The 12,154-nt window shown below is 35.0% G+C and overlaps 1 protein-coding gene across 1 annotated transcript in view; it reads left to right on the forward strand.

Annotated features, from left to right (window-relative positions):
• Positions 1-12,154, forward strand: part of LRP1B (LDL receptor related protein 1B) — a 398,334-nt gene that overhangs the window by 284,813 nt on the left and 101,367 nt on the right. The window contains exons 50-55 of the mRNA XM_051623744.1: positions 1,738-1,866; positions 2,840-2,962; positions 5,173-5,313; positions 6,435-6,622; positions 8,030-8,213; positions 10,281-10,366. Coding sequence (XP_051479704.1) covers positions 1,738-1,866; positions 2,840-2,962; positions 5,173-5,313; positions 6,435-6,622; positions 8,030-8,213; positions 10,281-10,366 — 851 coding nt within the window. The remainder of the gene's footprint in view (positions 1-1,737; positions 1,867-2,839; positions 2,963-5,172; positions 5,314-6,434; positions 6,623-8,029; positions 8,214-10,280; positions 10,367-12,154) is intronic.

The raw sequence follows: 12,154 nt of genomic DNA on the forward strand, positions 1-12,154 counted from the left end.
ATTTCATGAGATTTTTTCTATATTGGTTCCACCTTTATCTATCCTGTATTTTAGTATTTTCTTTTTAAAATTTCAACTTTTAAATATTTTTTCTTTTCAAAAGTAATCTTACTTGAAGTCCACTCAACAAAGAGATTTTTCTTCCATATTTCATGTGATACTGTAATAAAAATATTGTTGATAACTTTACGAGAAATGCCAAGTAGATAGAGAATAAATCTCTTCAGCTGTTGTTCAGAGTTGTGGTTTATTAGACTAATTTCTTAAACACAGATGGAGAAATGTCAACGAATTAAATTACTTAAGATGGAAACCACCATGCCTATATGACAAAATATGAATTAATTAATACATTAGCTTCAAGCTGACAACTATCCACAATATATACATTTTTTATGGTATTCAAGCCATGCTGAGGACTTGGGAGTTGAAGGCAATGTTTGTTTGAAAGGAAAGATTTCTCTCAGCCCCTCTCCCCTAGGAAAAGGACAGGGTGTGAAATGGGAAGATAAGCACCTCATGTGACTGCTATAAAACAATGTGAAGCCTTAAGAAACATCAGTTTCTTTAACAGGAGACTTAGAGAAGAAAATAGGAAATAGGATAGGAAAACAAAGGCCAGCAAATTGCAGTGTCACCACAACATACCTTTTTTTTCTTTTTTTAATTTAGAAAAGTTGTTCAGAATTACTACTCTTGATATCTTCACTTGCAATACGTTGTAGATCTCTTATTAGGAAAAAACACCACCCATAGAGTTGTAAACCATCTCTTGAAAAGGGAAAAGTCCACACCGTGTAAGAAAAGGGGGCAGTTAAGGCTGAATTTTTCCTTAGGAACAGGAGGCAGATCAGAATTGCAAGAAGAAAAAAGAGATCAAGATTACTTCAGATTTTTCAGTCTTGCAAAACAAATATTTATTTAACATTGAATATAGCATCAACATCACAGGTATCAGAAAATGGCAAATAAGTATAAAGAAGCAAAGTTCTTTCCCTTCCATAAATAGTACAAGAAGTAATTTTAAAAATTTGTTTTACTGTTTTATTTTTATTAATTTCTAATTAAAATTAGTAGAAAGTATTGTTTCCTGTAAAGTGAAGTATGTTTAACTCATTTAAGGCAATACATTAAGTGATGGATTACACAAAAGTTTACTTCCAATCAGAGTAAAATTAATCCTAGGATATAATAATCTAAAGAAAAGCCTGTAAAAAAGAAAAGAAAAAAAATAGTTAAATAAACAATATGTTGGGTTACTTGCATTAGTAACTGTCAGAAATTTTCTTACGCCCACTACTATTCTACTTGGTACAGATAGTTCTCTGCATGGGACTGACTCATGCAAGTTTGAGTACCTTTAGCCTCCTGGCATCTAGTGATGTGAGGATTATGTGGTTTACAAGATTAGTTCCTTTGTTTGATCAGTCCAAACATACAGTCAAACGTGAAGACTACAATTGGTTTGAAAAGTTATTCTGCTGGATAGCTTTTATGAAGTATGGTAAATTAAATTTCTTTGCAGAAAAATGAGACTGGATGAATGAAAAGAATGGAAGAAATAGCAGATTGTCAAAATTTTGCTGTCAAATACACTTAGCCAGTGTGTTTATCAGAATGTGCAGAAGAAAATCCAAGCTCTGTTTTGAAATAACAATCTCTTACTTGGTCATTACCTGTTCCTTAAAAAAATATAGCAGAATATGTTTTGAGACACTCGTGTGATGTTTCTTTCAGGCTCAGTGACCTGTGCAGCAGATACATTCAGTTGCTTGGGCTCCCATGCCTGTGTCCCCCAGCACTGGCTTTGTGATGGTGAAAGGGACTGTCCTAATGGAAGTGATGAGCTGGCAGCAGCAGGCTGTGGTATGTTTGCCTGTTACAGATGTGCAATAGTTGTGGTTTTTTGGTAGTTTTGATTTTACAATATCCAGATGCTGTTTCTGTCTGTAGTGTCCTACCCTTATAGTGTGAAGATTGTTTATAAAGATGGATGGGCCACATAAACATGCATACCAAGATCCTTCAACATTTAAATCAGCCTAATATATTCAGGTTTTTTTAATGTATACTGAAGCACACCAGCTGAAGATCAGTATGTGTGTCATGTCATAGACATTATACAGCATGTTTGCTAATTAAAATTAACATATTATTGACTATGCACTTTTATTCCTCTTCCTGAAGAAAATGCTGCTGCATGTCAAGGAGGTTGTGTATCAAAAGGGGAGATAGAGTTCTGTCTCTGATTTATTCTGTTTAATTGTTCAGATCTTGACATCTCTTGCCCTATAAACTCTTTATGTCCAGACTTCTGAGATACAGTTCTGTTAAAAGAGTCAGGAGTTCAGTAGTAGTTTCATTAGGGGGTTTGCTTGATTAATATATATTAAAATGGTGTAGGTTAAAAATATTTCAATATGTTCTGTCCACTGTATGCATTTCTTATCACTTATCCCTTTCTGGGCTGGGGTATATTTTGAGTATTTACAGATTTTAAAGAGCTGCTTTTATTCAGGAGCAGAGTCACGTAGGAAGGACATCTCTGCTTCCCCAATGTTCTTTCCTCAGAGGCAGATCTTAGCTTAGTTGTAGACAGCAGCAACTTCTGAAGCCTTTCTGTCTGGATTGCATGGATTTTAGCGATCCTTTCTACTTTAGCTGTCTTGGTGCTGATGAGGAGCTTTTTCTGCTATTGAATTGCTCTTTGTATGACTCAAAACTTATGGTTACTTCCATTGAATTCACTCAGATTAACTGGTCTTACTTTATTTTTCTGTAAGAAAGTGGCTGTTAATCAAGTCATGGGATTCATTTTTCTGTACTGTGTTTTCCTTAGCTCCTAATAACACCTGTGACGAGAATGCTTTCATGTGCCACAACAAAGTCTGCATTCCCAAACAATTTGTGTGTGACCATGATGATGATTGTGGAGATGGATCAGATGAATCTCTGGAATGCGGCAAGTATAACAAAAGTAGAGTAAACAGAAAAGTTTCAGACTGTTAACTGTCAGGCCTTCTGCAAGGTCTGTTGTTACTTCAAATCATTATTGAAAAAGAAAGCTCTTTTAAAGAATTGTTTTAATTATGCATTAATGAATGCAACTTGCTATTAACTTGGAGCTAGAGCTACAGTGACAAATTATTTGCTATAGTTGTGACTTACAGTTAATTGCTAATATCATAACAGAAATTTAAAATGTACAGTCTATAATTTCTGGTTCTTTATGTATCTTTTTTATGTTTTGGTTTGTTTTTCTTTTGTCTTTGTCTCTGTACACGTTTTTTTCTATCAAATAATGAAACATCACTGTCCTGGCTATTCCTTCAATTAAATGGTACCAACTAAAGCTATATGTAGTTGTTTAATTTTACCATTCATATGAATTTAGGATTTCTTATGTGATTGACTGTACAGTATATCTAGGCCATACTTGGAAACATTAATCTAAATAAATAATAGATATGGAAAATACAGAGCAAATATTCCATCCAAATTCAAGACTGGTTTTGTGCAGTTAAAAATCTGTATTGAATGGGATGAAATTTGGCTTGGAATATATTCCTAAAAGCTGAAAGAAGGGAATCCATTTAAAAAGCTAGATTTTTATTTTTCTGTCTATAGAATGGAAAAGTCAATTTTCTTGTTTTTTTCCAGAGTATAATTCAGATGTAATGTAAAAACGGGACTGGTGATTGGAGTAACTGGTTTTTACTGGTATCAAACTAAACAAATTTAAAAAGTTCTTTGAGACAAGTTTTGATTCCAGTACATAAGCCTCTCTTTTAAATGAAATATTAACAACTGTGTGTAAACAAAAATATAGCAATAATTCAAGCTGGGGAGAACATGAGGACAAAATACATTCTCCCTAAGTTGCATCTCCTATTGCAGCTGTTGGAGACAGAGCACTGAGCTAGATGAGCCACTGTCTCATCCTGTAAGGTATTTCTTATGTTCTTGATAATAAAACAATATTTAGGACCTCTATTCAAGAATACGAAATTACATCACGAAGATAAAATACTTTGTTTATGTGACTACTCAAAAGACAAGTACAGGAATAGGAAGGATTTCCTGGTTTTGGTTTCCAGCTTCTTTATGTCCTGTCATCAAGAACAGAGGCAATATTAAGCAGGAGCCTTTGTTCTGCACATTTGTAATGACCTTTCTGATGGTGACATGCCTGTGAAATGTTGCAGACATCAGGTAAAGCTGTTGGTCTGTAAAATCTTGCACTCAAAGGTGACTCAGACAACCATATAAAGCTTTCTATATCAAACCAGCCTATCTTTTTTCAGGCATGATCTATGCTACATACTATTTTTTTCTTGAGTTTTAAACTAAATCAAGGCTTACTTTCAAGGCTGTTTTAAAGGACCATTGAGAGTTTGAGGCAAAATTTATACACATAGAATACAGGAAAAGTTACACTTTTCTTTTTCAAACAGGAACATAAGTTTTGTAGCACTTGGTTTTGTGTACTGAATCTTGCAAGTAAAAATCTTAGAAATAGAAGGTGAGTTTCCTCTGGGAATTTTTCAACTTTCATGCTTCCAAATCGAATGGAAAAAACTAAATTTTTGCTGACTTTTTTCAATTTTTCTTTTTTGGTTTTGAACTCTAGAATAAACACTCCAAGTGTTTTAAGAAGCAAATACCTGTCTCTGGTTTCTTTACTTCATTATATATTATAATTCTCTGTTAGAAATCCACTTTAACTTTGAAAATGTATATATTTTCTATAGACTAATTTTGTGGCCATCTTAGAAAGTGCATGTTGAGTGTGGTTAAAATGATTAGTGCTCTGCATGTTTTAAAGAGAAAGCATATAGTAGAAATCATATTGCAAAAATATCTGCTCAGCATAGTAATTTCTAAAATGTCCGTTAGAAAGCTATTTTCTAATAATAGCAAAAAGTTAATTACATCTACAAAAAAAAAGTATTTATGATTGAGAGCTGCATAATTATGTTTTACATATGTAGGAGTTGTTTTGTGATTATGCTGTGCTGCATAAGAGACATTTGATTTCTCTGTTTCTTGGTGGACGTGTGTACAAGCATGAAAATCTTTGTATCTTTTTGCAGAACAGAATATATTTACATTGCCTTGTATGGGCACAATTTTAGGTTGAAAGTGTGAAGTAATTGAGTGCTGTATTTCTAGGGTACCGTCACTGTCGTCCTGGAGAATTCACTTGTGCTGATGGAAGGTGCCTATTGAATTCCCAGTGGCAATGTGATGGGGATTTTGACTGCCCAGACCATTCTGATGAAGCACCTATAAACATAAAATGCAAAAGTTCAGGTTCGTGTGGAATTTTTTAAATAATCTTGTTTGACCTTTCTGTTTGGAAAGCGATGGTTTAGGATTGGTAAAACCTCCGAGCTTAAACCTGCAGTGTTTTCGTGGTGATATTCCTTATGTCTTGCCAGGAGAGTGTGTTGTCAGTCCTCAGCATCCAAAACCTCAGCTCACAAAGTTCCAGCCACCAGCTCCAATAGTATAAGAGCTGCTAGTTCATCCATGCAGTCGTCCTGTTAGTACTAAAATAAGGAAATATTAATGTAATTAGTGTCAAAGTTGATAGTTTCCCCTGAAAACTGTTAATATATTCATTTTACTCATCACACAAAAGTAAACCATACAAAAGGGGATATTAGGTTGTTCTTCCTGTAGTAAACACTGATCTATTTTTTGTAGCAAATTACTGACCAAATGTGATTTTCTGCCAATTGATATTTTCTACTGACATAAGGTTGTAGATGTCTGACTGGGTTTTGAGTAGAAAATGAATCCTGGTATGTATATCATATCCTATTCTGTAGCTTTTTGAAAGATCCAGAATCTTACAACTTTATTGTGCAGTAGACATGTTGTACAGTCCTTTGTACCAGTTTTGATAGCAATTGCGCATTTGCTTTAGGCAAGGCAAAATACCTGCTTTAAACCACTTTAAATCAGTGTTCTCAGTCTGATTTCAAGAACCTGAATATAGCTGAGCTGAGGTATTTAGATTTTGCCCCTTGGGAAAATAAAAACATGTCCATGTGTCTTCAGAGAAGAAGTGCATCTGCATCCAGTCACTAGTGTTAGTAAAAGCCTCAACAGCTACAAGGAGAAGAAGCCATGCTTTTAAAGCTTTGCAAATTGTACAGACATAATGTAGAAGATTCTCAGTTCGATGAAAACAAATGTGTAGGAAGGAATAATAATTTGAAGTATTCACACATTTTCCAGGAGAGGAATAAAGCTTTACAGACACTGGCATGTAAAAGGTGTTGCAATGCTATCAATAAGAAATTAACATTCAATTTTTACACAGTTGTTTCATCTCACGTGCACATATTGCAGCTGGTCCATGAGAAAATTGATTCCAAGTACAAATAGACTACACCAAGTTGTGTTCTCTTTGTTTTGTTTTCCAGAGCAGTCATGTAACAACTCTTTTTTTATGTGCAAAAATGGCAAGTGTATTCCTCAAAGCAATGTCTGTGATAACAAAGAAGATTGCAGTGATGGATCTGATGAGAAAAGCTGTCACATTAATGAATGTCTCAGTAAGAAAGTTAGTGGCTGTTCTCAGGATTGTCAGGATCTTCCTGTTGGATACAAGGTAAATAATTACAAAATGTGGTGTAATATATTGCTGATTCTTAGCAGTCTCTTAACTACTGTGTGATTATAATTAAACTCCAGGGTGTTGTACTTCCTTGTTAAGAAATAACTTATATTCCGAAGTATCTAAATTTTGTTTCCGTTTAGCAAACCATTGCCAATTGTATATAAAAAAATGGTACAATACATACTTTAAACCTAAGGAAAAGAACATACAATTCTTCAAACACAACAAATCATACTGATGTGTACAGAGCACTGAAAATCAATTATGAGAAAGGAAGACAGATGGGAGTGAATGGCAGGAAAAACAGTTTTCTCCAAATTATTTTCTAAGTCAAAGACACTTACAGAAATTAAATAAAACATAATAGCCTTAGTTGGAGGATAAATTCTTTAGTTGTCTGCATGTGATGGTGTTTTCTGAACCACCTGAATCTGCTCCTTGGCCTTCTGATGTAGAGAGGAATACTCCTTGGGTAGTATGTAATCCTGAGCCACTTACTGCATTGACCTGCAAATAGAAGCTGAGAACAGAAGAGAGATTTCTTTTTTTTTCAGTTTTTACAATTCTAAAGTATCCCCAGCTGCACCTCTAGATCTCCCAGTATTTGTTGTCACACTGAGGACTAAATAAAATGTGTCCAACATGGCTTATCTCGAACAGTATTGAAACCTCTGAAACCCTAAGTCAGGAGGCCACAGACCAGAGAGCTGGAGGGTAGGCTGGGCACACCAAAACCTTACTGAAGGAGAGTCGTCATGGAAAAAGCATGTTCTGGGTCTCTGCAGAGAGTAGTGGAGGGAACATGACACACATTTTCCATTGGTAAAACCTCTGTTTCAGAAACCCTCTACCCGGTTGCATTTGCCATCACTCATGTTGCACATGATAAGCTTCCCATGGTGGTCAACAGACCCCAATCAAAATTGCCATCCAGATTTGTCGTTCATCTCCGTGTGTCTGTTACCCAGAATGCTAGATGTTATCAGTTCTTCAAGAAATACTATAAAAACTATACATTTATCAAAAAGCTCAGGTGTACTTGAAAATTAAGAACTCCAAAGGGTCCCTCCATAATTATTTTCATCTTTTCATATTTCCTTTCATATTTTGAAATGATGTGGTTTACTTTTTCTTCAGTTAAAGAAGAAAGAATAATTCCTCATTCAACAGGGTTATTTGGGAGGGAACACTAGGATCACAGCAGCTGTAACTGAAGTGTAGCTCTGTCTGCCTGAGAACAATAGCAGTGTAATTAAGCAATGTAACTAAGATGTTACCTGAAGAATGTAAACTACATGAAAAAAATTATGTTGCTAACATATTCAGAATAAAGTACATAAGGTAAAAACTAGAATCCATGAGTAATTCAAAACAAATGTATTTGTTTTTCTTTCCCAGTGCAAATGCTGGCCTGGGTTCCGGCTGAAGGATGATGGCAAAACGTGTGTAGATATTGATGAATGTTCTACTGGATTTCCCTGTAGCCAGCAATGCATCAATACATATGGAACATACAAATGCTTGTGTGCAGATGGGTACGAAATACAGCCTGATAACCTAAATGGCTGCAAATCCCTTTCAGGTATCACTTTATTTTTGTTTGGGTTTTTTTTCATTCAAAGCTGTATCCGAAGTAATTTGAGAAATAACATTGCCCGAAGGTCCGTGTTACCCCTTTATGCAAGATACACAGAGTTAGTCTGAAGCCCACCTACTTCAATAAACTATAGGAGTGTTACTCAATATCTGAATGTAGTAAATTCTATTTTTAGTATGTGTTATGCACAAATAATTTGTAGTGAATAGTTGCGGAGGACTGTGAACGTTGGAACTGGTAAATTTATTAAAAAGGTTTTAGGAATGTTAATTCACTTAAGTAATTAATTTAGGAAAGTTAATTCATCTCTTAATTCTACTTCTGATTCCCATTAGAATAGTATGTTTATGATAAGTGTTTGAAAAACTGCTGCTGTTTTACTTAATCAACTTTAGAATATAAGAATGTCAAAAGGAGGTGTTAAAAGGAGGAAGAGGAAAAAATAATAGAAATTGGAAAATATTATTCCTATAACAAATAAAATCTTCCAGTCTTGCACGTAAAACAGAGTGAAGTTCAAGACACAGAAAAACATGGGTTGTTTCCTCATCCTTCTGTCTATGCCACTGATGTTAGTTTTATGTGCTTCAGTGAGTAAGATTCACTAGATCAGTGAAAGGAAGAGCAAAATGTCAACAGGAAAGAAACAAAAAAACCCATTTCAGTGTTCTGCTGGATTTCCTTTTTGTGCAGGCAGTCTTCAGCTTGAGCAGACACCTCCCTATTCCACTCTTGAACAAAGCAGCTTGTTTGTGTTTTGGGGTTGTTTTTAAAGTATGAAAAACCCTTCTATTTTCTTTGTAAATGGCAAGAAGGCTGGGACTTCTGTCTGCCTCCTGTTCCTGTCTCAGGTGCTTTCCTGAGTAATCAGAGGAAGCACAGGAGAGGGCAGAAATATAGGATCTGGTTTTTTATTTACTCCTGTCTCATTCCTTGCGAGCCACTCATACATTTAGAAGCCATAGATCGCTCAGATGAGAAGGGGAGCTGGAACACATCATCGTACAGTTTATTGGAGCTGTAATATATCAAACTTCAAAAGTGATCATGACAAAGCTGTTTGTGTGGTGGCAAGGATGGTTGTGCTGTGAGGAGGAGCCAACGAGGGAATGTTTGGTCTGACACTGATTTCTTGCATGAATTGCCTTGAACTGTTAACAACAGAGCAGAGCAGCCCAGCCATTCTCCTAAACCACTAACAGTGCTGAGAATGATGCCTCAGATCATTCAAGAACTGGAGAAAGCCTTCAGAGTTGAACATAAAATGCAAGGAAGGTGATATGATATATTCAGTTCAAAAGCAGAGTAGGTTAGACACTACATTACATTCCAGGAGATATGAGGAGTAGATACAAGTCTCAAAAACATTTTTAATTATCATTAGTATTTCCTTTTTAATTTTTGCTGAGATCTCTGTTAATAGAGCTAAAACAAAGACAGCTTTTAATTTATTTTTTTTTCAATATTATTTATGTCAGCATCAGAGATGTTTCAAAGTAAGTGATGGCATGAATGAGTATCTGAAGGAAAACTTTTTTTATAAACTAGAAAGCCAGGGGTAAAAAAGCCAAATCTGGCTTCAGTTCAGAGTTAGAGAATCAATGTTTGTTCAAATCGCTCCTTCTTTGTAATTTTCAGAGTATTGAAATCTCAAAAAGCAATGGTCAAAAAAATGGTTTATTTGCTACTGTAACAAGAAATAGTGATAATTTGGAAGTGAATGTTGAAATTAAAACAATATGTATGAAATATATTTCAAATGAATCTCTGACATTAAATTAGCATAAAGGACAGTATGGTTCCCATATGACAAAGGCAAAAAAATTAAACTACATTGAAAGATATACTAATTGATTGCTTTGTTCATTTTTATGCTGCATCATTGATCTTTCTTGGAACATTTGAATGTTTTAAATATTTCTTTCATCCATAACATTGATCAGAGCATGTAACATTTATTTTTCAAACCATCTGTATTTCAGCATTGTATTCCTGATTTTCCATAAATTAACGTAAAAGCTAGTCTAATATATTCTTTCTCCTGGGGTTTAGATGAGGAACCTTTCTTAATTCTGGCTGATCATCATGAAATAAGAAAAATTAGCACTGATGGATCCAACTACACTTTGTTGAAACAGGTATAATCTTAGTACCGTGCTCTAAGTTTAACTCAATACTTTTGTTCTTTTCTAAAGTGTGCAACTGACAGAAACATCATTCTAAATTGACATTGTGTGCACTGTAGAACAACTGCAGTACCTTCACAGGTTTTATGATATTTTAAATTGACTAATTTATCTGAGTTGGACATGATTAAAGCTCAGGCAGTTGTTTTCTCAGTCATTCTGATGTGCTAAAAAAATTGTTATTTGTGATCCTCTTCCGTCACAATTTGTTTTGCACAATTTTAGATATTTCTGTTTTTTAAGAAAACCCAAGACTATTTGGCCATGTATTATTTGGGCTACTTACTGTCATAAGCCAAAACTATTTATTGACTTAGACACAAAATTCAAAGATTTACAGTATTGCAACACATGAACATATATCTTTGGTTCAGTCTAACTTTTAAAATAATTTCTCTAAATTATGATAACAGGGGAAAAAAAAAAAACAACACATCAACAAACAACTTATTTGAGAAACTGCAAAAATAGAAAGTCACTCAGTTAGTACAAAGCTGTCATTCTAGCAGTTTGTGCTGCTTCTGTGCTTCACCTAAGTGTAGTTAATTACCATAAGTTAGAGTTCCAAACTATGTTTTAATCAAAACATGTTTCCTTGAGTACTAATTAATCAACTGCAGAAAGACTAGATAAATCAGTTATGACAGACAATAGGGTTAGGCTTTTTGTGACTTCTTGTGTCAGTAACTGTGCATCTTAATGTCACAAGAAAAGTGTTCACATCTTCATGACAGTAATTACAAAATTAACCACCTTGCATTACACAGGGGCTTTATTTAAGCATAGCAAGCGTTACGTTAAGGTCTGTTTGTTCTTCTGAAATCCTTCTGACTGCCTCTCATTTACATCTCACTGCCTCTCTCCTCTTTTGCTGGTACATCTATTAATAGAAGCCTGTGAAAAGAGGGGAGCAACAGTAAATTTTCTTTATGGTTGATGCTGACAGATTGGCTCAGAGCTTCATCAGTCTTGAATTTAATGGACTCCTCTTCAGTACATTAGAGACCATGTAGCTCCAGCCGTTGAAGAGAATCTGTGTTTTCCATATCACATTAATTCACTAGTCTGATAAATATCTCTGCAATTGAACCTGCTGGCCTTTGATCCTGCAAATATGACATTTTTAAAAGCATCCAGATTTTAAAGCAAAAGGGGGAGCTATACCAGCAGAACAAGTTGGCTGTCTTCCTCATCAGGAGAACTTTTGGTTCTTGTAATGTTATGATGGATCCACTCTTTCTTAGACATCTCTACCAGATGAAGGCAAATACCAGAGCTGCTCTGGCAAAGGGTCAGAACCACCCTTCTCTGTGTATTTGATCTGTGCTTTGCCATTCTAACACTTACTCATATAAACTCAGAGAAAAGGAGCTGAAAGAAGGAGCTCATTCAGTCTCCTCTGAGTTGTTACGTGCCAGCTTTTTCCTCTCTCTTTTTTTTTTTTTTTTGTTTTGTTTTCAAATATACATAAACAGTACAACTGTTTGAATTGTCTCATGTATGTTCTTTCCCTTCCATTGCTTTCACTCCTAGTCATCCAAATCCTTAGGGTTTCCATAGACAGTGCAGACAGAGAGAATCTTCCTCTTGCATTTTACCTGCATGACTTTTAATTAGGATTCCAAGGGAACACAAATCACAGCCTAGGGCACCATGTGCTGTGTGTAACAGAAACAGACAAAACCACAGGGTTAAGGTGAGAGACTAATACAGCTGATGCCATCTGAAAACTTCCCTATT

Source organism: Apus apus, chromosome 6 (assembly GCF_020740795.1).
Source record: "Apus apus isolate bApuApu2 chromosome 6, bApuApu2.pri.cur, whole genome shotgun sequence".
NCBI lineage: Eukaryota > Metazoa > Chordata > Aves > Apodiformes > Apodidae > Apus > Apus apus.